Here is a 23,005-nt window from a genome sequence, read left to right as displayed (position 1 = left end):
AAAAGTGACTGATGCATTTCTCATCAGAGCTACAGGAGACTGATTTAATCTTTAGCCAAATCCAAGTACACAAATATGATATACTGTGTCACAAAAACCAACACGTTTTGACACAAATTAAAGAGACAGTTCACCCCTACTTTGAAAACACATATATTTCCTCTTACCTCTGGTGCTATTTACTAATCCAAACTGTTTTGGTGTGAGTGACAGAGTGGAGATATCAGCTGAAGAGTTGTCTGCCTTCTCTCAAATATAATGGAACTAGATGGCACTCGGCTTGTGGTGTTCAAAGTGCTAAAAAATACATTTGAAAAATCATGACCCAGTTGCTCAAGATCATCCACAGACCTTGTTGTGAGCAGTTTCATGTAGGAACTGTTTTCTTTCTACTGAACTACGCCCGGCAACCATATCATCACACAGAAGGAAGTGTGCATTCTCTCATGGATGAGAGGCTCATGCTCATGACAGTGAGATGGCGCCCTCCCTGGCTGAGCTGTAACTTGAGCTTGCTTAGGTAGGTAACCGCTAGGTGAGCTAGCAGTAGATGCAGACTTCCTTCTGCACGGGTTTGCCGGTCGAGTTCGATAGAAAGAAAATAGTTCCTGCATGAAACTGCTCACAGCAAGGTCTGTGGATTATCTAGAGTAACCAGGTCATGATTTCTGGAAAGACATTGCTGTTGAGCTTCTCCAGCTTATTTTATCAGCGCTTTGAGCACCACAAGCCGGTGCTAATTTAATGGAGAAAAGGCAGACATCTGTATATCCCGATATCTCCAACACTCTGCAACTCACACCAAAACAATCTAGACTGATAAATAACACCACAGCTAAAAGTGGTGAAAATGTATATGTATTTTTGATTTTTGGGTGAACTGTCCCTTTTCCTCCTAACGTAAAGTCAAAATCTACATGTCACTCCTTGTCCTACTTTTCTGTACCACATAGCAATTTTTTTTAATCAGTTTCTTTCATCCCCTCTTAGTTTTTTAAAATCTTTGACACCATGGCTCGAGTTTTTGGGAACCACAACCATATCAGCATAAATGTCCATAAACACAGCTTTGAATCTACTCAAACCAAAAATCACATTTCTTAACCTTTACTTTTAACCATCTTCCCCGTCTATAACTCCTGATAACTTGTTGGTCACAGACATTAAAATGGGAAAGTACTGTCATGTGGGAACAGTTGCAGTCGTCTAAATGATAATCACAGGATGCTCAAAGTGATCACAGTTCTTTTTAGAAATGGCTACAAATCATTTCTAATTTGATTTAGTGACTAAAATGCTTAAGTTAAATACCTGCAACTGTACTCCTCCTACCATGTTTGTTCAGTCAGATCTTCTACACCAGATAACGACCAGAGAAAGACCTGTATGAGAGATTTAGACAATTAAACGCATCACTTGTCCCATCATGTGTCACGTAGCAGCAGTGTAGTTGGAGTATACACACCTGTCCTATCATCCTGTATCATCCTATCTCTTTAAGTCCCTTTGGAATAAACATAGAGCTCTCCCAAAACTAGCAAACCATCAACTAACACATATCCCAAAATCACGGTTTTACCCAGGAACGTTTCACAATAAGCCTTCAAGTAATCTTTTCTTTCCTTTAGCATTTCCTTATATGTTTTATGATCAAACTCTCTTTAAACACACTGAAAGATGCGCTAGTAGCCGTAATTACTGAGCTAACATTAAGTTCAGAAGACATTTAGAAGTTCAACAAAACACATCATCACAAACAGACTATATTTTCTCTCCTCTGCCACCCTCCTGTTTCCAAAATGACATCACGTAATCTGAAACAGCTGTAATCTGTGTTCTATGTAAAAGATTTGTGCTATAGCCTCTGTAGGAAAAAACCCAGGGTGCTACCGAGTCAGCAAACGCTGACGGTAGTCTCAAAAAATAGTTTAAATTTCTCAACACCCTTCACCCCGATAAACTTCAATAAATTTGCTTTTTTTGTCGTCTTTTGTAAACTCTTAATTTCAAAATAAGATCAAAGTAGATCCTCTGACTGAAAAATTCCTGAAAGATCTGGATCACATAAAAATGTACAAAACGTTAAAAACAACTTATTTAAGATTGGTATTAATTATGAATATTTCTCTTCTGTTTGAAATATATATAATGTACCTCTGACTGTGGCTATTGTTGCATTCAGCGACAAATCAATAGTTTCTCTTTCCGTCCCCGCCCACTCCGTCATGACTGACAGGTTCTGTGACCAATCAGGTGCTCCGCTCTGAGGGCGAGAACCAATCAGAATGGTTTGCGATATATACCTAAGAGTCATTGCATCAGCAAGTCAGCATCAGGAGTGAACAGACCTTTAAAAACTGCTTTCAAACGAAACCAACCACTTTTTTCTTTTCTGGATCTTTTTGTGACTTTTCATCTGTCCATGACTTCCCTCAATTTTTTGCTTTCATGAATCTCTCCCTTCCCACAGGTTCTTCCTCGAACACTTATAGTATTTCTTGTCCTCTTTCTTTTCAGTTCATCACTGCCAGAAGTGTCTATCTTAACAAGTGACTGGAATCTATGATGAAAATCTTATTTATCTCATATCTCTCTCTTTTCTTGAAGACACTAAAATATGCTGCCAAAGAGGTGAAACAAATCAACTTGTTTCAGTGTTGTTCAATCAAAAATAATGCTGTAAAGAGAGGCCTGACAATGCAGTGGCCCTAAGAGCTCTACGTACTGAAAAACACACAAGTAAGCAGTGATGGCCAAATGAAGCCTCATGAAGCATTTTCTTTACTTTGGAGCCCACTAGATGGCGCTTATTATTCAACAAATGGTTGAAAAAAGACTCATCTGCTATTCTTTGAGCCTCTCTCTTTAAACCAAGAGTGCCATCTAGTGGGCTCAGAAAATAAAGAAAATGCTTCATGAGGCTTCATTTGGCCATTACTAGAAGTAAGTGAACAAACACCTTCACCAACTTTACAAGACATGCTCAGCATTTACAAAACACTCTACAAGAAGCTCACGACACAAGGAAAATTGTTTCCAGGGGACACTAACATGATACACGTGACTGAGACACATAGTGCTTGTTGTTGCCATTTATGAAGTTTTTTTAACATTGTGATAATTCAGGCATTACTGCAGATATCTGCTGTTAACCTCACTTTAGCCTTTTGCTTACGGTTATAATATCTGTATCATTCAATCCATCACATGAAATCACATGAGCACAATTTCAGTAAAATGCAATCCGTCATGCAATCACAATGACAGATTACCAACTTCAATAACCTCATAAGCCAATAACCATGGCAACAACAAGCGTGTCCCAGCCGTGTGCATCACTTTTTAGTGTTTCTGCTGTGTTGTGAGGTTCTTGTAAATCATTTTCTAAATTCCATGCATGTGTCATTAAATTGACATCTTTGTGTGTTAAGTCGGTGAAGATATCCATTTGCTTCTGTTGTGTCTTTTTGCACATGTTTTCTTAATTTGAAGCGTGTTAACTCTCAGGCCTCGTTTCCACAGTTTTGTTCTGTGTCCGTATATTATGCAGAGTACGCGTCTAATGTTCAACGAAAGGAAATACATCTAATTTTGGATGGATAAATACACCACCACAGAAATGTTAATTGGCAGAAATGTTAATCATGACTGTTTTTCGCTGTCCAATCTTAGAAGAATATGCACATGGAGCAGTAAAGACACAAAACAGGACCAATAAGATGATGGAGATAAATAAGTGAAAAGGTTGGCCTCTCAGGTGGGTGGTCACATGATCCACTATGCATGCGCTCTATATGTAATACAGCTAGCATGCTACCAATGTTAGCGAGCTAACCATTTGGGTGAACTAATTCATTTTTTTCCAACTTCCTGTGGCACAGTGCAGAAGGTCTGTCTGAAATCTGCCTGAAAAGTTCAAATTATTCCAGGTACTTGAGGCAAATCCTGGACCAGAAAAAAACAGGAGGAGTTTTGCAAACACACTGGAGATCAAAGAGGTTTTCACAGGAATGAATGGACTTCGGTTGATTTGCATACGTACGTACACAGAACTGTGTAGAAATGAGGCATCAGGACCACTGTTCTTAGTTTATCCATCTCAGGCCTCTTTTTAACAACTGTAGTGTAAGTTTGTGAGCTCTCATAAATAATCCATTCCACCTGCTCATAAAATAAACTGAGCTTGCTCTTAAATAAGTGAAATGATTTCATCCCACTGGCAGATGTTTGTCTCAGCGGTTGTTGAGACTGAATATAAGATTGAAAGACATGTTAAGACAGACATTTGGGCACATCTTTTCCCTTCCAGTGACTCCTTACTCTCTTTTCCTCCTTCCGTCTTTTCCTCCTCAGTCTGACCAGAGGTTCTCCATGGCCATGCTGATCCTACACAGGATCCAGCGCCGGAGCGGGCAGTAATACTCATAGTGAAACTGCTCGAACTCCGGCGTCTGGCGGATCTCATGGAGGAACGACACATCGATGTCTGACTCCAGCAGTAGCAGCAGTGTGGGCACAGTGACAAGCAAGACGCCCATTACCACGGCGACAAAGCGGGCCACACTCAGCACACATGCGTTGACTCTCTCATTGGACGACAACAAGCGCAGGCTGCTGGTCAGGACTCCACCCATTCGACTTCTCGCAGCCAGTCGGGTGCGTTCGTAGGCCCGGTCTCGCTCCCTCTCGGCCTCCAGCTGAGCTTGGATGTCGGGGTCAGCATGAAGCTCCCTAAGTAGCCTGGCGGGACTCTGGACCGGAGACGAGAAGAGCAAGTCGACTCCTCCCTGGCTGTCGTCCACTGGGGTGGGTAGCATGCTGGCACAAGGGCTAGAGAGGAGAGATTTAAACAAAGTGCATATTATTATCTAGTAAGTAGGAATGAACCAAGGCAGAAGTGTTCTACACTCCTATAGGCAACTGTTGGTTTACCTGTTGCTGTTATCTACCTCTGTTCAGGCAGAAACACTTAAGTCAAAGAAATTTTATTTCCATTTGCAGTATTATATTTGGTGGTATGGCTCTGTTCTGGGGCCTCTCTGGTTTTCCTCAGGCCAACGCAGAAAGCCTCTTCCACGTGCCTACATGGAAAGCCTTAAGGCAGAGAGCGCAAACCTCCCTGCTTCCATGTGCCTACATGGAAAGCCTAAGGCAGGGACAGCAGCAGCAGCAAAGACCCCCGGGAACAGAACAAAGCAGCATCAATGACAAACAGAAATGACAATAATAAGTCAGACACATAATGAAAAGGAGGAGCTGGGGTGGAGGTGGGTTGCAAAGTGCCTTGCAGAGGAAGCAGCAACAGTAGGCAGGCCAGAGCAGTTTAAATAGGGCGCCCTGGATGAGATTAACCAATTGGCTGCATAGAAAGGAATCATGTGATCTATCAGCTGACTCCCTTCCATCAATCAGCTGCTCTATCAGTTGATTGGGCTGTTTGAGATCAGCTGATGTAGCTGGGATGTGAGCTGAGCTTGACATCGTGTCCTGCCTGAACTAACGCTATGCTCAATTTAACTATTAATTTGTTATTTCTTGGGCATAAACATGAAGACTCGTAAGCCACATCTGTGGTGTGACCACTTTCATTTTCAACCTGTCTATTCTGATTTCTAGTCTCTGTATAAGATAAGATATACTTTATTGATCCCCAGGGGGGAAATTCAAGTATCACAGCAGCACAAGAGAAAAGCAAAGGACATTGTAGGATTATGCATGGTGTTGTACTTGAAATAAAACATATCTAGTGTGACATTAACTGTTTATCTGTTGAGTAGGAGAGTTTTTCCTCAGTCGCCCATCAAATGGGCCCAGAAAGGTAGATACATTATTTTAGAGATGTTTTAAAAATAGTTTGTCACCTTAAACTGGCCTCTTGGGGGTCGGCACAAACAAACACAACACTGACACACTGTACAGTGATGTTATAAGTTAGTAAACAGTGGCTTATTTTCACAGCAGTTACATAGGAACATTACTATATATTTAGAGCTGTGTTTCTATCCACCTGACAAATGTAAGTCCAATGTCCACTCTTGTTCATTTTAAGTTCTGTTTTTGGTCTCCACCAACTCCTGTGGGAAATGCCTGGCTCTGTAGCTGCTAAATGCTCTGGACTGTTCACCAGCTGGTTGCTGACTTTTGTCTTTGTCTGCCTTCTGCTTGATGCCAAGCACATAATGTACAGCAGGTTTTTAACTTTGAGCTGTTTACACCGACCGCTGCGGCCGAAAAAATTGTTATGAGAGCAGCAAATCAGTTGTGAGCTGGACATTTACAAACAATGAACTGAAAAAAATAAAACACAGCTATTATAAAGTGTTGATGATCGCTTTTATAGACCTGTAGACAAGCTCAGAAATGGTGAGTGGGCCGCTGGCCTCGTCGTCTTCCTCCACTTCATCTTCAGCTTTGGGTGTCTGAGGTCGGAGATTTGAGGTTTCCATGGAAACACGGGGAGCCTGCAGGTCGGTGCCTAGAGCAGAGTTCCCTCCTTCATTACTTTGTTGCTCTGTGTCTGCGGGTGCAGCTGAAGGTTTGAGAGGAGACAGGGGGACGGAGTCCTTCACAGCAACAACACCTGATGAGGGACAGAGACAGAAGACACAGTTTCACTCTACATTATATTATATACCATATGTTTGAAGATAACCTTGACTTGGGAATATAGACCTACTATCAAAAAGATTCAGCTCACCACACAAATCAGACTGGAGAGTTTACATTTTACTACTAATATTTTTTTTCAACAGTCTATTCAGTCTTTTCTCACACTGACTGGATACACTGAATTATGTCATATTTGTAGCTATTAAAATTAAAGTAAAAGGTGTCTTCTCATACTAAGAAGAATAAATGATTTTTTCTTTGCAAAATGTTTACATAAGAAAATTGTGAGATTTTTTGTACAGTACAGGCCAAAAGTTTGGACACACCTTCTCATTCAATGCGTTTTCTTTATTTTCATGACTATTTACATTGTAGATTCTCACTGAAGGCATCAAAACTATGAATGAACACATGTGGAGTTATGTACTTAACAAAAAAAGGTGAAATAACTGAAAACATGTTTTATATTCTAGTTTCTTCAAAATAGCCACCCTTTGCTCTGATTACTGCTTTGCACACTCTTGGCATTCTCTCCATGAGCTTCAAGAGGTAGTCACCTGAAATGGTTTCCACTTCACAGGTGTGCCTTATCAGGGTTAATTAGTGGAATTTCTTGCTTTATCAATGGGGTTGGGACCATCAGTTGTGTTGTGCAGAAGTCAGGTTAATACACAGCCGACAGCCCTATTGGACAACTGTTAAAATTCATATTATGGCAAGAACCAATCAGCTAACTAAAGAAAAATGAGCGGCCATCATTACTTTAAGAAATGAAGGTCAGTCAGTCCGGAAAATTGCAAAAACTTTAAATGTGTCCCCAAGTGGAGTCGTAAAAACCATCAAGCGCTACAACGAAACTGGCACACATGAGGACCGACCCAGGAAAGGAAGACCAAGAGTCACCTCTGCTTCTGAGGATAAGTTCATCCGAGTCACCAGCCTCAGAAATGGCAAGTTAACAGCAGCTCAGATCAGAGAGCAGATGAATGCCACACAGAGTTCTAGCAGCAGACCCATCTCTAGAACAACTGTTAAGAGGAGACTGCGCGAATCAGGCCTTCATGGTCAAATAGCTGCTAGGAAACCACTGCTAAGGAGAGGCAACAAGCAGAAGAGATTTGTTTGGGCCAAGAAACACAAGGAATGGACATTAGACCAGTGGAAATCTGTGCTTTGGTCTGGTGAGTCCAAATTTGAGATCTTCGGTTCCAACCGCCGTGTCTTTGTGAGACGCAGAAAAGGTGAACGGATGGATTCCACATGCCTGGTTCCCACTGTGAAGCATGGAGGAGGAGGTGTGATGGTGTGGGGGTGTTTTGCTGGTGACACTGTTGGGGATTTATTCAAAATTGAAGGCACACTGAACCAGCATGGCTACCACAGCATCCTGCAGCGACATGCCATCCCATCTGGTTTGCGTTTAGTTGGACGATCATTTATTTTTCAACAGGACAATGACCCCAAACACACCTCCAGGCTGTGTAAGGGCTATTTGACCAAGAAGGAGAGTGATGGAGTGCTGCGGCAGATGACCTGGCCTCCACAGTCACCGGACCTGAACCCAATCGAGATGGTTTGGGGTGAGCTGGACCGCAGAGTGAAGGCAAAGGGGCCAACAAGTGCTAAACACCTCTGGGAACTCCTTCAAGACTGCTGGAAAACCATTTCAGGTGACTACCTCTTGAAGCTCATGGAGAGAATGCCAAGAGTGTGCAAAGCAGTAATCAGAGCAAAGGGTGGCTATTTTGAAGAAACTAGAATATAAAACATGTTTTCAGTTATTTCACCTTTTTTTGTTAAGTACATAACTCCACATGTGTTCATTCATAGTTTTGATGCCTTCAGTGAGAATCTACAATGTAAATAGTCATGAAAATAAAGAAAACGCATTGAATGAGAAGGTGTGTCCAAACTTTTGGCCTGTACTGTACATTCCTGCCTAGTTATTTCATTTGAAACAGTTACATAGTAAATATTTTTAAACAGTATCTTTTAATAGTTATGTTTCTTGTCTATGCACCAAAACAACAAGGCAAATTCCTTGCATGTGATAATCTACTTGATTCTGATTCCTCTGATTCTGATTTTGGCTGTTATGTACCCTTAGTCATACTATGCTAATACTACAGTATGATGTACTTTATACACTTGGTACTAATATTGATAATTTGCCATTGCTGCAATTTACAGTATGCACAAAAACAACACTATTTAGCTATTTCAATTGATGAATCTTCACAAACATCAGGCAAAAATGTATTTTCTCAAGAAATACCGTAATTAAAGTAATGTTTGTGTTTTTTTCTCAATTGTTGACACAGCTTGACTTATTTTGGGTTTCTGGGACAACAGAGTTCACAGTGTGAATGTATCAAATACATAAAACACGGTTATTTTGTATGTAACTGGGACAACTGCAACTGTAGCTTGTTACGCTGCAGTGCAACACTTGATCCACATGATGGCGTTCCCATATTTCCAAAGGATAGAGCACCTACAGATATCACCCATAATACTGACATCTAAAATAAAAGAAGAAAAAATACCCAACCTCGCTTCAACCCTGAAAATGTGTGAGGGCAATTATACTTTTATTCGACACCAAAATTATTCATCTCATTTGGCCTATGGATGCTGAGAGGGGACATTAACTGTGTGTGTGAGTAATACAGTTCAGGCTGCAATGGACTCCTTGATACTGTTTGAACTGTTGTTGTATTCACACAGGCTGATTTCAGTTTACGGCTCTACTGAAATGCTGCAGTGAAACAGTCATTCCTGCTGATGTGACGTGGCCTGACAACAGAGCCGAGGACGCAGCGTGTTTGTGTGTGTCGATGCACTTTACTCAGAGGTGTTGACTTAATGATGAGTTTCTCTGACATCACTGATGCGTCAGTGTGCACGATGAATCTGAATATGAACGCCTGTGTGTGCGTGTGTGTGTGTGTGTGTGTGTGTGTGTGTGTGTGTGTTAAAAATAAGCCCAGCTGTCTTCCTGCATTGGATTAAGCAGGAGCTGGGCGGTAAACATCAGTGACATATGATTCAGCTCATCAACACCTCTCTAATCCAGACTCTATCTTGTGATCACACACACACACACACCACACACCACATACACACACACACACACACACACACACACACACACACTGCTAGAAATGGTCATGAAAGAAAGGTTGAAATATCGAAGACAGGCGGGGGTTTGTTTGAACGTCAAGGCCAAACTGACTAATCTGTTGCCATGCCAACTGATTTAACTATGAATTGAGAGAAATTAAAGAAGGATGGAGAAGGAGGGAGAGGAAAACCTGAGGAGCAAGCGGTGACAGCTACCATGGAAACAGAGTCAGCAAAAAGGCAACGAGTAAATGAACTCGGAGAGAGAGGGGGGCACTAAACCTGAAAACAGGAAAAGCAGGAGAAATGTGAGAGGAGCAAACAACAGAGAAGTGAGGAAGCTGGACATATGTCAACATTACTGGTTGCTGCTTTAGGAAAATTTGGCATCGGACTTGGCCTGTAATAGTTTTAATTTATCATATTTCAGCTTCTCACAGTGCAGATGCACACCACATACAGGGCAAGACGGATACAGATTCATTATAATGAACAAAATACAAAGTAAAGGAGAGTTTCACACTCAGGTCCTCCTCACACTGACACACCCATGCTTGATGTGTTAAAGTAACTGTATTAAAATGAAGGAAAAGAGGACATGACTATACTCCAAGTTAACAAAATGGCACATACGATGCATGATGTGAATGATACTGTATAACAAGTTGTGCAGCAGATCTCAGAGTCAGCAGCCACCACCGCCACCAATGTCTGGGCTCCATGGGGGGGATTTATCCAGCTGCCACTCAGATGTCCCTCGAACACAAAATATCTCCCTCTGGTGTCCAAGCACCAAAGACTTCTGTTAATCTGTACACTCATATGCTGCATTAAATATTATCTTTACTTCAGCGCCCTCACCACCTTTGGAGGGTGTACATATTGCAAAGACAAATACACAAAAATCAGTAAATTATATGATTACACATAAACTTAGATATGGCTCCTAAACCAGTGCTGCTGAGGAACCTCTGTCACAGCCTGACAGAGAGAGCCTCTACACTATAGCACAACAGGAAGCATCCTATATGTGCACAAGGACATCCAAAGGATTATATATAATGTGGCATTAAGTAAAAGTGCAGCTTAGGAGTGTTGGTCTTGGAGCCTCTGGCAGGAGATGAAAAGTACTTTCTTGTGAAGTGTGTTGTGTGGCTTGCTTTATATGTCTGGATAAGTATTTTTTTTTTTTTTTTAAAAACCAATATTGGTCATCAGTTCTAAGGTTTGTGGTGGCCTTTAACAAACACCATACTAGACGCTTGCAGGCTAAACACTGAGGGGTCTCAGCTTGCTCAGACATGTCTACAGGTCATCTGGAACAGGTCTGATTTCTGTTACCCAGAGTCAAAACTAAACATGGAGAAACAGCGTTCAGTTTTCATACACCAAATATCTCAAATCCCAGAAACTGCAGATCTGTTACAAGTTTCAGTTCTTTTAAATCATGAGTGAAGATTTTTTTTTATATGTCGCTGTATTTAAATCAAATATGTGGTCATTTCTTACTTTGCACTGTAACTTTTATTCTTGCATTTTATACCTGTATTATTCTGTTGAGCTTGTTTTTATTTTACTATTCTGGTTCTTTACTGACTGTTTTTAATTGTATTAAATGCTTGTTTATAATGTCTCTCACTTTGCTCTGTTGCTGAAATGTATATGGACTAAACCTGCCTTACAATAACAGCAGGACAGAGTCCTGTAGATTGTAGACATTTTTAGACAGCAGAGATTATTACAAGAAAGTTGAGAAAAATGACTTGGAAGAGAGTGTTAGTTAATTTTATTGATAGGATGTAACCAAGTTACAAGGAGTAAGTTCCCAAACTCCCTTGGCTGTAGTTACTTCATGGGATCTGTAGTTTTTTTCTGTGCTCACTGGATGGAGATTTGTAAAGAGCTCAAAACTCCAGCACGACTTTCAGTACATAGTACAACCTTCCCACACTGATCTCATTAGACTCCTGCTAATTGACAGGTCAGATGATTATTCAAATGATTATTCACACCACCTTTATCTCACTATATACTGTATCTATCCATCCATCCACCCATCCACCCATCCATCTATCTCTACTTATCCAGGGCTGGGTCGCAGGGGCAGCAGGCCAAACAAAGCACCCCAGACGTCCCTCTCCTTAGCAATGCTTTCCAGCTCCTTCTCGGAGACCCCAAGGCATTCCCAGGCTAGATGAGATATATAATCCCTCCAGCGTGTTCTAGGTCTGCCCTGGGGCCTCCTACCAGTGGGACGTGCCCTGAACACCCCTAACAGGAGGTGCCCAGGAGGCATCCCGATCAAATGCCCGAACCACCTCAACTGACACCTTTCAACACGAAGGAGCAGCAACTCTACTCCGAGCTCCCTCCGGATGTCCGAGCTCCTTACCCTATCTCTAAGGCTGAGCCCAGCCACTCCACAGAGGAAACTCATTTCGGCTGCTTGTATCCGCGATCCCATTCTTTAAATTACTACCCAGAGCTCATGACTAGGTGAGGGTTGGGACGTAGATGGAGTAGTATATACTGTATTCATTTACAGAAAAACACATCATTCAAAACCTCTGAGCCATCCAGTTACCAAGGCATGAAAACTGTCTAAATTATAGTAAATATTTGTTTTTTATTGACGCTTAGAAGGCTCATAAATGACAGCTGACCAACAAAAATGACCCTGTATCAATAAATGAAAATAGTAGCATTATTATTCATTATTTATTTTATTTAACTCTGTGGGCAGCAATGTTCATTTTACATCACTCCAGGTCAAAAGTAAGAAATCCACTGTACACAAAGAATACAGTTACTCTGCTGCTTCTGCTGTTTCCTCATTTGTAACACTGTCTGCTTTCTGTCCAGTTAGCTCAGACACAAGCCTCTCCTTAGAAGAGGTGATTCACACTTCAAGGTGCTACATTCCTGTGTGGCCACCACACACACAAGCAATCACACACACAGAGCAGGGTTTTGCCCTGTTATGCAAGTGCTGACAGACCTATTCATCTCTGTCCTGCAACCTCATCATCGACACCCAAACACCTCCAAAGTATATTTATCTGTGCAACTGTGCATGTGTGCAAGAACAGAGCCACTTGTATGTTTACTCAGCTCGTCTCTTCGTCAATATGATCTCTTCAACTCGTGCTACAACACACAGGAATCCTGACACTCAAGAGAAGTTTTAAATATTTAATTTCAGCCACTCATCTTTATGTATTTTAGGGATTACTAAACACCTCTTACTATGGTGGAATAACCTCTTATACTCGCCCTCTGTGTGCAGTTAAGTGAAACACGATCAGCTGTAAAGCATCACTGCTAAACCTGATGACTATCCAGTGTTGGGTCAAGGACACTTCAGCAGAGTGGAGATACACCAACGTAATGAGGCCAGTAAGTGAAGGGGCACCCCAATGCCCCTGTTTTAATGTGTATTCTTAAATAGGTAGTTATCAGCTTTCTGTAGATCAAATGATCACTAGAACTAAATAAAAATTGCAAGGAGGTAAATTAAATCTTTATACTCATGCTTTGATCCAAACGTTTTTCAAACCTTTACTTGAAAAAAGATCTTAAATTTGCCTTTGCCATTTTGCAATTACTCAAAATGTTTAAGTTGGTTTTAAAGTAAAGAAACTACCAACCTCATAAATGGACATATAAAACCTAAATAGAAATAAAAGCATGAAAATGACCACTGTTTAAGGTGATCTTACAGTGCTATGGCAGGTTTATTCAAACCTCTCATTCACAGACCTACCATCCAAATATTCAAAATTCCTTCTTTAATCCTTCAGCCTGTTGTTTTACAACAAATTTGTTTACCACCTCTCTTCATACATCAAATATCCAGACAGAATATAATGTAGCTATAATGTAGCTATTAATGGTGGATTAGAATGTAGTTACTTTAACACGCAGTATGTTACTGTGCATGCTGAATATGACTTAATCTCTCTCTCTCTCTCTCACACACACACACACACACACACACACTCACACACACACTGAAGTGGTCTCTTAGGAGTCTGAGGATGTTTGAAAGATTACACTCACAGTTTGCAACACGCGGTTGCCACAACAAACCTGGCAACCCAACTACTGGGCTAAATGTGCACATGCATTGTGCATTGATTGATTTCCTCGATACTGATTTTAAAGTAAAAAGATATGTGTAAAGCTGCATCACATTGAAAAGATGGAAAGGCCTGCACTCCAGTTTTCATGTAATGTGTTTGAAACTCCACTGAAAGCCATTAAACTGCAAAACAAGAGATGTACTGCAATAAACTGCATCTTGATGTATTTCTGACACATTTCTGCATTTTCCACCCACTCTTACTCTGTTCCAGACTTTTCTGAAGGCCAGTATGGATCCCAGCGATGCGTCCCCCATTCCCCACCAGCCGTACATAGACATCCCGGGCCGTGTGATTGGCTATACGTAGATGCAGGCTCCGCCGTGTCGTTATCTTCACCTGGCACCTCAAGGCCTCAGCCACCACTATGGATGATTCCTGTTCATCCGACTCCCCTGGGTGGAATACTTCAAGAGGCCCGGCCTGTCCCTGCTCCATTCCCTCACCCTCCAGCCTCTCAGGGGTCATGTCCAGCCCGAGTCCCCCTGCTCTGCCCTGGCTCCCACAGCTCAGGGTGTCGCCTATGTTGGGTCGGTCGCTAACTCCCAGCTCCATACCGCTCTGCATGAGGCCGCCTCCAACATCACTGCTGTTCCTGTGCTCGATAACCTCCATTGTTAACTCTGACGACAGACCTCAAATGCAGCTGTCTGCGGTAAGACTCCCACACCCCAACTGACCGGGCTGCCAGCAGAGCTCTGAGGCCAGGATGGGTACCAACACACACACGCCTATACATACACACTGAGAGAGATGATGAGAGACATACACCAGAGACATTCTCTCTCTCTGATACACAGACATGGCCCTCCTGTGAATGTCAGCGATGTTAACAAAGAGTGGAGGGGCATTAGAGGAGGATCAGGCCCAAAGCTACAGTTTCTATATATAACCAGGTGGTCCTGGCTGCAGAGGGGCAGCTAATCTAACTCTGATTACAGCGGGGCAGGCCTGACCCAGGATGGGATGGGGATCGCTTTCTTTTCCTCTCTGCAAGTCTGTCTTTATCTCAGTCTTTTCCTCTTACCAGACACAATTATTTCTGTTTCACTCCGCAAGAAATCTGTTACATGCCAGCAATGACAGAAAGGCAAACTTCACCCACTTAAACACACTGATTATGAGGCAAGTGTCGACTGTGACGAAACAAAATGTAGCATGAAAATGAATTTAACTGTACAGTAAGTTTGTGTGATGACAGGAGTGTGAAGAAGCCTCAGATGTGAGACTTGTATTGTCTAATCCCCATGAAACATCCATGAGTAATAGCCTTGGCCAAAACATGACCAGTGTGTGTGTGTGTGTGTGTGTGTGTGTGTGTGTGTGTGTGTGTGTTTGTGTATGGATTTTGGTAGATAAGAAGGGGACAGGCTGTACAAACAGAGCAAGGTCACCACTGACCTTGGGTCAGCTTCCTGTTTCCCCTCTAATGGCTGAGATTAGTGCTCTGAATATAGACGGTGATCCTAGACCATCTTGAGGACACTTTATCCCAAAGTCCTTGCAGCAGCCTTCCTAAAAGAGTCAGCGTTTGACTGTTCAAAGGTGGGGATTTGCTTGAAATGAACTGGTTTGAATGAACTGCTGAAATGGGGAATGATTTATGGATTGTAGATTGTAACAGCTGAAACCTCCCCTGGTTAGAATTCTTTAAGTTTTCATTATGCAGGAGGTTTTTACAGTGAGCTGAATTATCTGTCTGAGACAGGCTGCTAGCCCAGCACCTGCTCATGTGTGCTCACCTTTTTTCTGTGAGATTCGGACATTCAGGACATTTTTATTGTGTGCCAAATTATCCGCAGAGGTCTCTTGCTCTCCAAAACAAACATACCTGATTATTTAACCCAGTAAAATCACTCAACAAAGCAGTTTTATGTAAAAAATTTTATTTATTTTTTTAAATCAGTGTTTTCCCAATGCTCTCATCGTGGAGGTGCTGCCAACTATGGCGGCTGATGCAAAAATGAAAACGCGAATGGCCCTTTTTAGAGCCAGTGTTTGGTTTGTCTGTCCTGGGCTACCGTAGAAACATGGCAGTTCAACATAGTGGACTCTGTGGACAAGGACCTGCTCCTTAAATAGATATAAACGGCTCATTCTGAGGTAACAAAAATACAACAGTTGTTATTTTCGGGTGATTATACACGAAAGAAAACATACTTACTATTAGGGGTGTAATGATCCACCAATCTGGATGGATATATCGATTCAGTGATCAACAATCCAATATAATTGATGCATAGTGAAAACATCGATCTATATTGTCATCTCTGGGAAATGCTTAACATTATTTTTTCAGGAATAAATCAGCAGTGTGGAAATATTTTGGATTTTGAAGAAGATACAGGACAACAGACAGAGGACAACTTATCACCACAGCAACTTTAGCTGCTCTGTTTCAATAATGTTTGGCTGAAATTTAACAGTGCTGTTCTGTCAGGAGATGCTGTGACTTAAACCAACGAGTATGAAAAATAATAAAGTTATATGTAATCTGTTACGCTATGAGTAGAGGCAAAAAGTCTGCTAGCTGCCAGGCTAATTTATGCAATGTAAACATGCTAAAGCTAATAATGAGTGACAAGCAAATAAACAATTATTTTGTCTCTGGACCTTGACAGTTCTTACTCAGCTGAATGTTATACTTTTGTTAAGCAAAGGTTGTTGTTTATCCATGTTTTATAGCTGGAGAAGTTTGCCTTCAGGGCTTTAAGCCAGATAGACCTGAGCTTTTATGAAAAAGATGATGGTTTGGTTTAAAATTAAAAGATTTCCTTCAGAAAGGACTCTCTGACAGAAACCCCTGAAAGATAACTCATCCCATGTGCTGTTTTATGTGTGTTAATGGAGTCAGATTAACTTTACTGCACTTAAGTAGTTACAATTGCTTACATCATTCATGTGTTGTTTATATCTTTTATGGCCAAAACCAAAAACAAAATGGGTGTCAGGTTCTTTTGTAACAGATTGTGTTAAATGGGCATTTAATATCATCCCATATGGATTGCAGGCCCTTCGATTGCATCGAAATGAAATTGTGTCATGTGCCACTACAGTATATCCGCCTAAATCCTAGGCATTCATGTTGTTGTATTCATTATACACCCAAAAAGTGATAGAAGCCTTTGTGCAGAGAGAGACATTCTGCATGCATTCACGCAACTTTCAGAAAGCACCCTCCAACAAGCACACCCATTTCACTCAGCGATAGGTCAGGTGTGTCAAGGTGATGATTTAGGATGGATTTGAACTTCTCCTTTTTAATTTCTTTTTAAAAAATCCTCACATAACTGTTTCTGTCACTTTATGTGTGTACAACTGAATGCAACACCATGAACTCCATTGAGAAGAAACTGTCCAAAGTGTGCGCCGTTATTCGCATTTGTACATTTCATCGCATCTCCCTGCTCCTTATGACACCTTCAGCTGTGTCTATTTGTTATGTCTTTAAACACTTTGCCTTCAGATGTAGCTCGATGACACTTCACACACACTAGTTAATTTCAAGCACATCCCGGCCTTCACTTCACGTCACCTGATGTCTTCTAGAACTGTGCCCTCTGACAGGTAATATCTTCTCAGAGAATGAGAAATGTAAAATCCAAAACATTTCCATCAGTAGCTTATTATTAATCCTCCACTGTTGCATGGTTCAACATTTTTTGAAATAATAAAAAAAATAATGCCTTTTATTTTATTGAGTAGCACACAACACAGAGTGGCAGGACTGCAGAGCGAAACAAGGCATTTTTAAATTGAATCTTATTTCATTACTCAGCCTGCATCCTGTCAGTGATGCACAAGGCTCTTGATTTGATGACTACCTCCTGCCCCGCCCAAACTAACCAACCGAGACAGGCGGGATGCTTACTGCTGCAGCTCTTTGACCCTGAGCCAAGAAGAATTGATTTTGCTCTAAATGGGATGAGGAGAGATGAGAGAAAGACAGTGAGAGGAGGAGAGGTGGAGAAAGTGAGGCGGTGGTCATAAGGAGAAGTCCATCAGCAGTCTGAAGAGAGTAATGGCACAACATGACTGTACCGTGCATGTGTGAAGGTTTAAAGGTCACAGGTCGGGTCGATGTGTGAGAATGAAGGATGTAAGGAGGGAGGGAGGAAGAGGGTGGGGTGTAAATAATGGAGGGAAGGTGTTAGGTAACAAGAGAAGAAGGGTTCCATGCCTATGAAAGAAGAAAAGTCACTGGTCAATGGATGGATGGATGGATGGATGGACGATTGGATGGAAAAAAGTTGGATTTATGCACTAACGTCTCTCTAAACTTTGTCTCATTGCCAAAATCCAGATGATAGAAACTGGACTGAGCTGATAAAAAAATTTACACACTCACTGCAATAAGCTTTACGAGCAACAGTGATTGTTTGGCTCAGACACTACTCAGGGCTTAAAAAGATACTGCCAGCTCCTCTGCATGTTTTGACGTAAACATCTGTTTATGGTTAATATTCTCTTATAAAGATAACTGAGCATCAGTTAAAGGTAATGCAGTTAAGGACAGTGTTCTGTGACGTCCCTCCCTCTCTGCCTGCTGCTTCTGTGGTTGGTTTGGTTTCCTGGCTCAGGAGCAGAGCAGGAGGCAACATCAGGAAATGGCCTGCTCCTGGGTAACTTGGGCCCTAAGGTACGGTCACATTTCATTTCAGTCCGCGCACAGTGTCCCGAAAAAAGGACATGATGTCATGGCTCTAAAAGATAAATATTGATCAGAGTAATCACAGACTGTAAACGGTGTGAGAGAGTTCATAGTCTGGTAGTCACATAGTCACATTGTGTACTACAAAACAAATTATTTCGTTTTTTTCTTTTTTGAAAAAGTATGAAGGGTTTAGAAAATTCTTCTACTTTTTATGCTAAATAAACTTGGATCAGCTGGAAAATGCATCATCACAAAGCTGAAGACAGGACTGTTTTTCATTAAAAGTCAACCTGCTCTCACTTCAAAGTCATCAGAGTCAGGTGCTTGGGCAATAACTTCTTTTTTTTCCCTGTTAAAGGTTTTTTGGGGGGAGTTTTTCCCTATCTGCTGTGAGGGTCCAAAGGACAGAGGGATGTCGTGTGCTGTAAAGCCCTCTGAGGCAAATTGTTATTTGTGATATTGGGCTTTATAAATAAAATTGAAACGCGGCGGGACACAAATGAAAGTTAAGGGGATAAAAGTCCAAGTAGGGCAGACACGAGGGGTGGTGAATGGGTCCAATAAACACAGACTTTCACCCAGGAGAGCAGTGTTCACATCTCAGAAGATTATAAAGCCAAATCTTTTTCCTCAACCTAACCACATCCATTAGTTGCTGTTGTACTGCGGTAGTGCATTTATTTTAACAGAGACTGTATGTTAATGGCAAATTTCCTGTGAAAATGGAAGTGTATTTTGAAAGAAGTTCCAACTGTGTTGGAAAAGGGACTTTTTGAAGATACGTGGTTTTTACAGGACAACCACGCTACAAACACATGATGATCTTATAGAATATGACACACTGCTGTAGATTAAACTACCAAACAGGATATAAAGGAGGTAAAATTAGCTAGACCTCAAACATCTACAGCTGAATTAACATTATTATTGAAAGCTTGATTATCTATATAATCACAATGTGTCATTTGTTAAAGTGATATATATATTTTTTTTTATTTAATATTTATTTATTTATAACACCTGTTTCCTTCCTTACTTCTGAAACCAAAGCTACGCCCTTGTCACTTTAACTACCAGACACATGCACTCTCATTAAAATAACTTTTCTTGCCTTTTCTTACACCTCTCTTCTGTCCAATGTCTTCTGTAATACAACCTTCCACTGGTCTTACATTCACCCTCACTTCCTCCTGGCGAGCTTTGACTCTCTCTCACACACACACACACACACACACACACACACACACACACACACACACACACACACACACACACACACACACACACACACACACACACACACACACACACACTCCTCCCTCCTGTGCATCCTTATATGCAACTTGAGCCTGTGGAGCACATCCGGCCAAACCTCTGTTCATTCAATCAGCCCTACAGTCCATTTTCTCCTCTCTCATATTCTCTCAATCTCCTTTAACTCCTGGCTCTTGTGTTGTAATGTGTAACCATACCCTGCTTTCTCCTCCCTAACAACAAGATTTATGCTTTAATCAGGTAACAGGTCGCGGTGGAGACTGTCAGGAATAATAACAGAGAGAAAAGGCGACAGAGAATAAAGATAACGTGGAAAAAATGTCGCGAGGGAAACATTGAAGCCCACAGTGTAGTGAGTACTTTTTATAGGCTGCATAAATCTACTCGGGGAAGGTGGTGTCCTGGGGAAAAACCCTTAAATACCAACTGCTCTGTGCTGCTTCATTAGGTTTTCTCCTGGGCAGTGTTGCTCTGCTCGACCACGTTACCTCATCGGACCCTACGCTACTGTTCTCTCATGGGGGGAGAACTGATCTTAGTTCAGCTGTGAGCTAGGTGTCAACAGGCCGGCTGAAGGATAGCTCCACTGAAATATCTTTCATCATGCACCTCACCACTGTGGCTACATACTCCTACTTAATGTCTAAATGATATGCTCAACATTCCTTAGAAAGAACTATGTAATGTAATACCGATAAGGGTAAATAGACACTGTTTGATTTGTGCACTTCTAATAAATTGATTCCAATCAGTTGCTAGCTCAACATTAAACTTAAGTCTCTTAGTCCTCTGCAAAAAACATGAAAACATGAAGGTCGACTACAGGCCTGCATACAATTCAACATAAATGAGGGATAAGTTTCCATTAATAAAAGAATAATTAATGAACATTTACTTGGATTTAAATCACAATTTTTGTTTACAGAATGATTATTTGTATTTGTATTTTTAATTTAATTTAATTTAATTTTACTTTATTTATTTTATGTAATTTGTACTTCCTGAAAACATTCTAGGACTTTAATTGGAAGTTATTAGGAAATAATAAACCGATAAAAATGAACCGCTGCTGATCTGAAAAACAGAAATAAACTAGCGGTGATGTAAAAAAAAACTGTAAAAAAGTATCGCAATATTTTTGTGTGGCAATATTGTATCATCACACAGTGCCAAATATGAATTTCTTATTATGTAAGTTATTAATATGACAAATACATATTAAGCTTTAGGTAGCCTACTAGAATAATATAGTCAATTGTTTTTTCAGTCGACTAGATACATTTTGCTGCTGCAAAAAATGGCTGAAGTGAGATGAACAGACCGAAAACTTGATCTTATTAGATAAAACAGATGTTGACAAGTCTTCCTTTGCGGGACCTAATTTGAAAAAAAGGTAATACATTACTATATTTTATTGTAATACTCATATCGTTACATGAGATGAGCATGGATGTGCTTGACTTTCACTGTTATGATGCAACCACTGAACATTTACACACACACACACACACACACACACAAGGTGGCATGTTGTGCACACAGAAGCAAACAAGGACATAAACAGAGACAGACACGTCGGAGCCAAACAAATAACTTCTAATTGAGTTTTCCTTAATGATAACACAAGCTGGGCCTGTTTCCGTGTACCTTCCTCTGTAAAACAGACACCAAGTCAGACACATGGACACACAAACACACACAGGCATGGTGGTAAACTCAGAGAGGATCATGGGAAGGGTATTTTTAGCATGCTGCAATTGGTGTCTCCAGGGAGACAAGACTGATGGAGGGATGGGAGCATCAGCTGCTCAATTAACGCTTTCTGTCTGAGGGTTGTGGATGTGCATGTGCTGCTCCATACACAAGGGAGACCACATGTGACTTTCCAGAAGTCTGTGGCAGGAGGGCACGGGTGGGTGTGTGGGTGTGTATGTGGGTTAAGTAACATCCTACCATTGTCTGTGGCCGTCTCTTCGTATTCGTTGGTGGAGGGCAGTGCAGGTACCAGCGGTTCCATGTTCATGATGAGGTTTTTGTGGCTCAGAGAGTTAAAACTTCGACTCTGACCAAACTGGGCTCTGAAAACACAAACATCAATTACAATGACTGCTTTTTGCGTTACGTTGAGATGTGTATTGTCTTGCATAATCAAAATGTCTGCTCCAGATGTTGCTTTATTTTCACAGCCTTTCTTTGCACGTCTTTTGCTCTATAAATGGATAATAATTAGATTTTTACTTGTAAATAGGTTTCCTACAATACTCAAAAATCAATTCCAAGGACTTGTCAAGGACTCTCAAGGCCCAATTATGTCAAATTCAAGGACCAAACAAGGCATAGTTTGAGACATAGACCAAAGTTTATTACTGTTAACTTGCAGAGTGCCGTCAAGCAGCATGGCTTGTCAAAACTGTTTTCAAAAACCTTGGAAGCCTTGTTTTTATCCTGAAAATTTGCGAACTTTTAAGGATGTCAAGGACCCGCGGGAACCCTGTGTAATATCACTCAGTAGTAGGCTATTACTGCAAATAAGCAGACCGGCAATAATTTAAGTGTATGAGAGAGTGCAGGTGAATCATCACTTGTCCTTACCTGCGCACTTCTGGGGGCTCTCTCTGAATCTTAGAGCTGGCCTCTATCACCTCCTTGGCTACTCTTCCACTAACAGAGAGAAACACACATTCATTGCAAGAAAGACAAAGACAAACGGTTGCAACTGCTGTAAAAAATACTGTAATTAAAATGTTGTTCTTGTTGCTTTTTTTAAAGCTTCATTACAAATGGCTTTAAGAAAAAAAAGAACAGTAGTAAAATGTTTTTTAAAGCATATAGACTAAGGCAAAGGTCACAGAAAGCAGCAAACAAATAGTATTGACAGGTCATTACTGTGCACAGAAAAAAATCTATAAGAGGTTCAATCACCTCTTGTTTTAATTGACACGTACAGACCTACTTGAACTCCTCAGACCTCAGTCAGGCTCATATTGTATTTAAGAGGACCTAACATGCTTTTCCCTAGTTTCTGTTACAAAATAATACAGTGATTGCTGCCACCACATTAATAGGTGTTCTTGGTTTATCATGTGCTTTAGATCGGTTCCCTAAAAGCCTTACTTTCATTATGCCATACTTTCTGTCACCAGACCCAGTCCTGGAAAAAAAATGTTAGCATGCTAATGCTAGTGCGCTACGGCTAGTCCAC

General features: G+C 41.1%; 1 protein-coding gene across 3 annotated transcripts in view; it reads right to left on the bottom strand.

Moving 5' to 3' along the window:
* Positions 1–663: 663 nt before the first annotated feature.
* frmd3 (FERM domain containing 3) overlaps positions 664–23,005 on the bottom strand; it is an 89,768-nt gene continuing 67,426 nt past the window's right edge. For all 3 annotated transcript variants that reach the window (XM_049577900.1, XM_049577901.1, XM_049577902.1), the window contains 4 exons: positions 22,396–22,464; positions 21,757–21,881; positions 6,343–6,580; positions 664–4,830 (listed from right to left, as the gene is read on the bottom strand). In XM_049577900.1, coding sequence (XP_049433857.1) covers positions 4,350–4,830; positions 6,343–6,580; positions 21,757–21,881; positions 22,396–22,464 — 913 coding nt within the window. In that variant the 3' untranslated portion in view covers positions 664–4,349. The remainder of the gene's footprint in view (positions 4,831–6,342; positions 6,581–21,756; positions 21,882–22,395; positions 22,465–23,005) is intronic.

Source organism: Epinephelus fuscoguttatus, linkage group LG6 (genome assembly GCF_011397635.1).
Source record: "Epinephelus fuscoguttatus linkage group LG6, E.fuscoguttatus.final_Chr_v1".
Lineage (NCBI taxonomy): Eukaryota > Metazoa > Chordata > Actinopteri > Perciformes > Serranidae > Epinephelus > Epinephelus fuscoguttatus.
The sequence above is the reverse complement of the archived record's forward strand: the minus strand, read 5'-3'. Positions and strand labels throughout refer to the sequence as shown.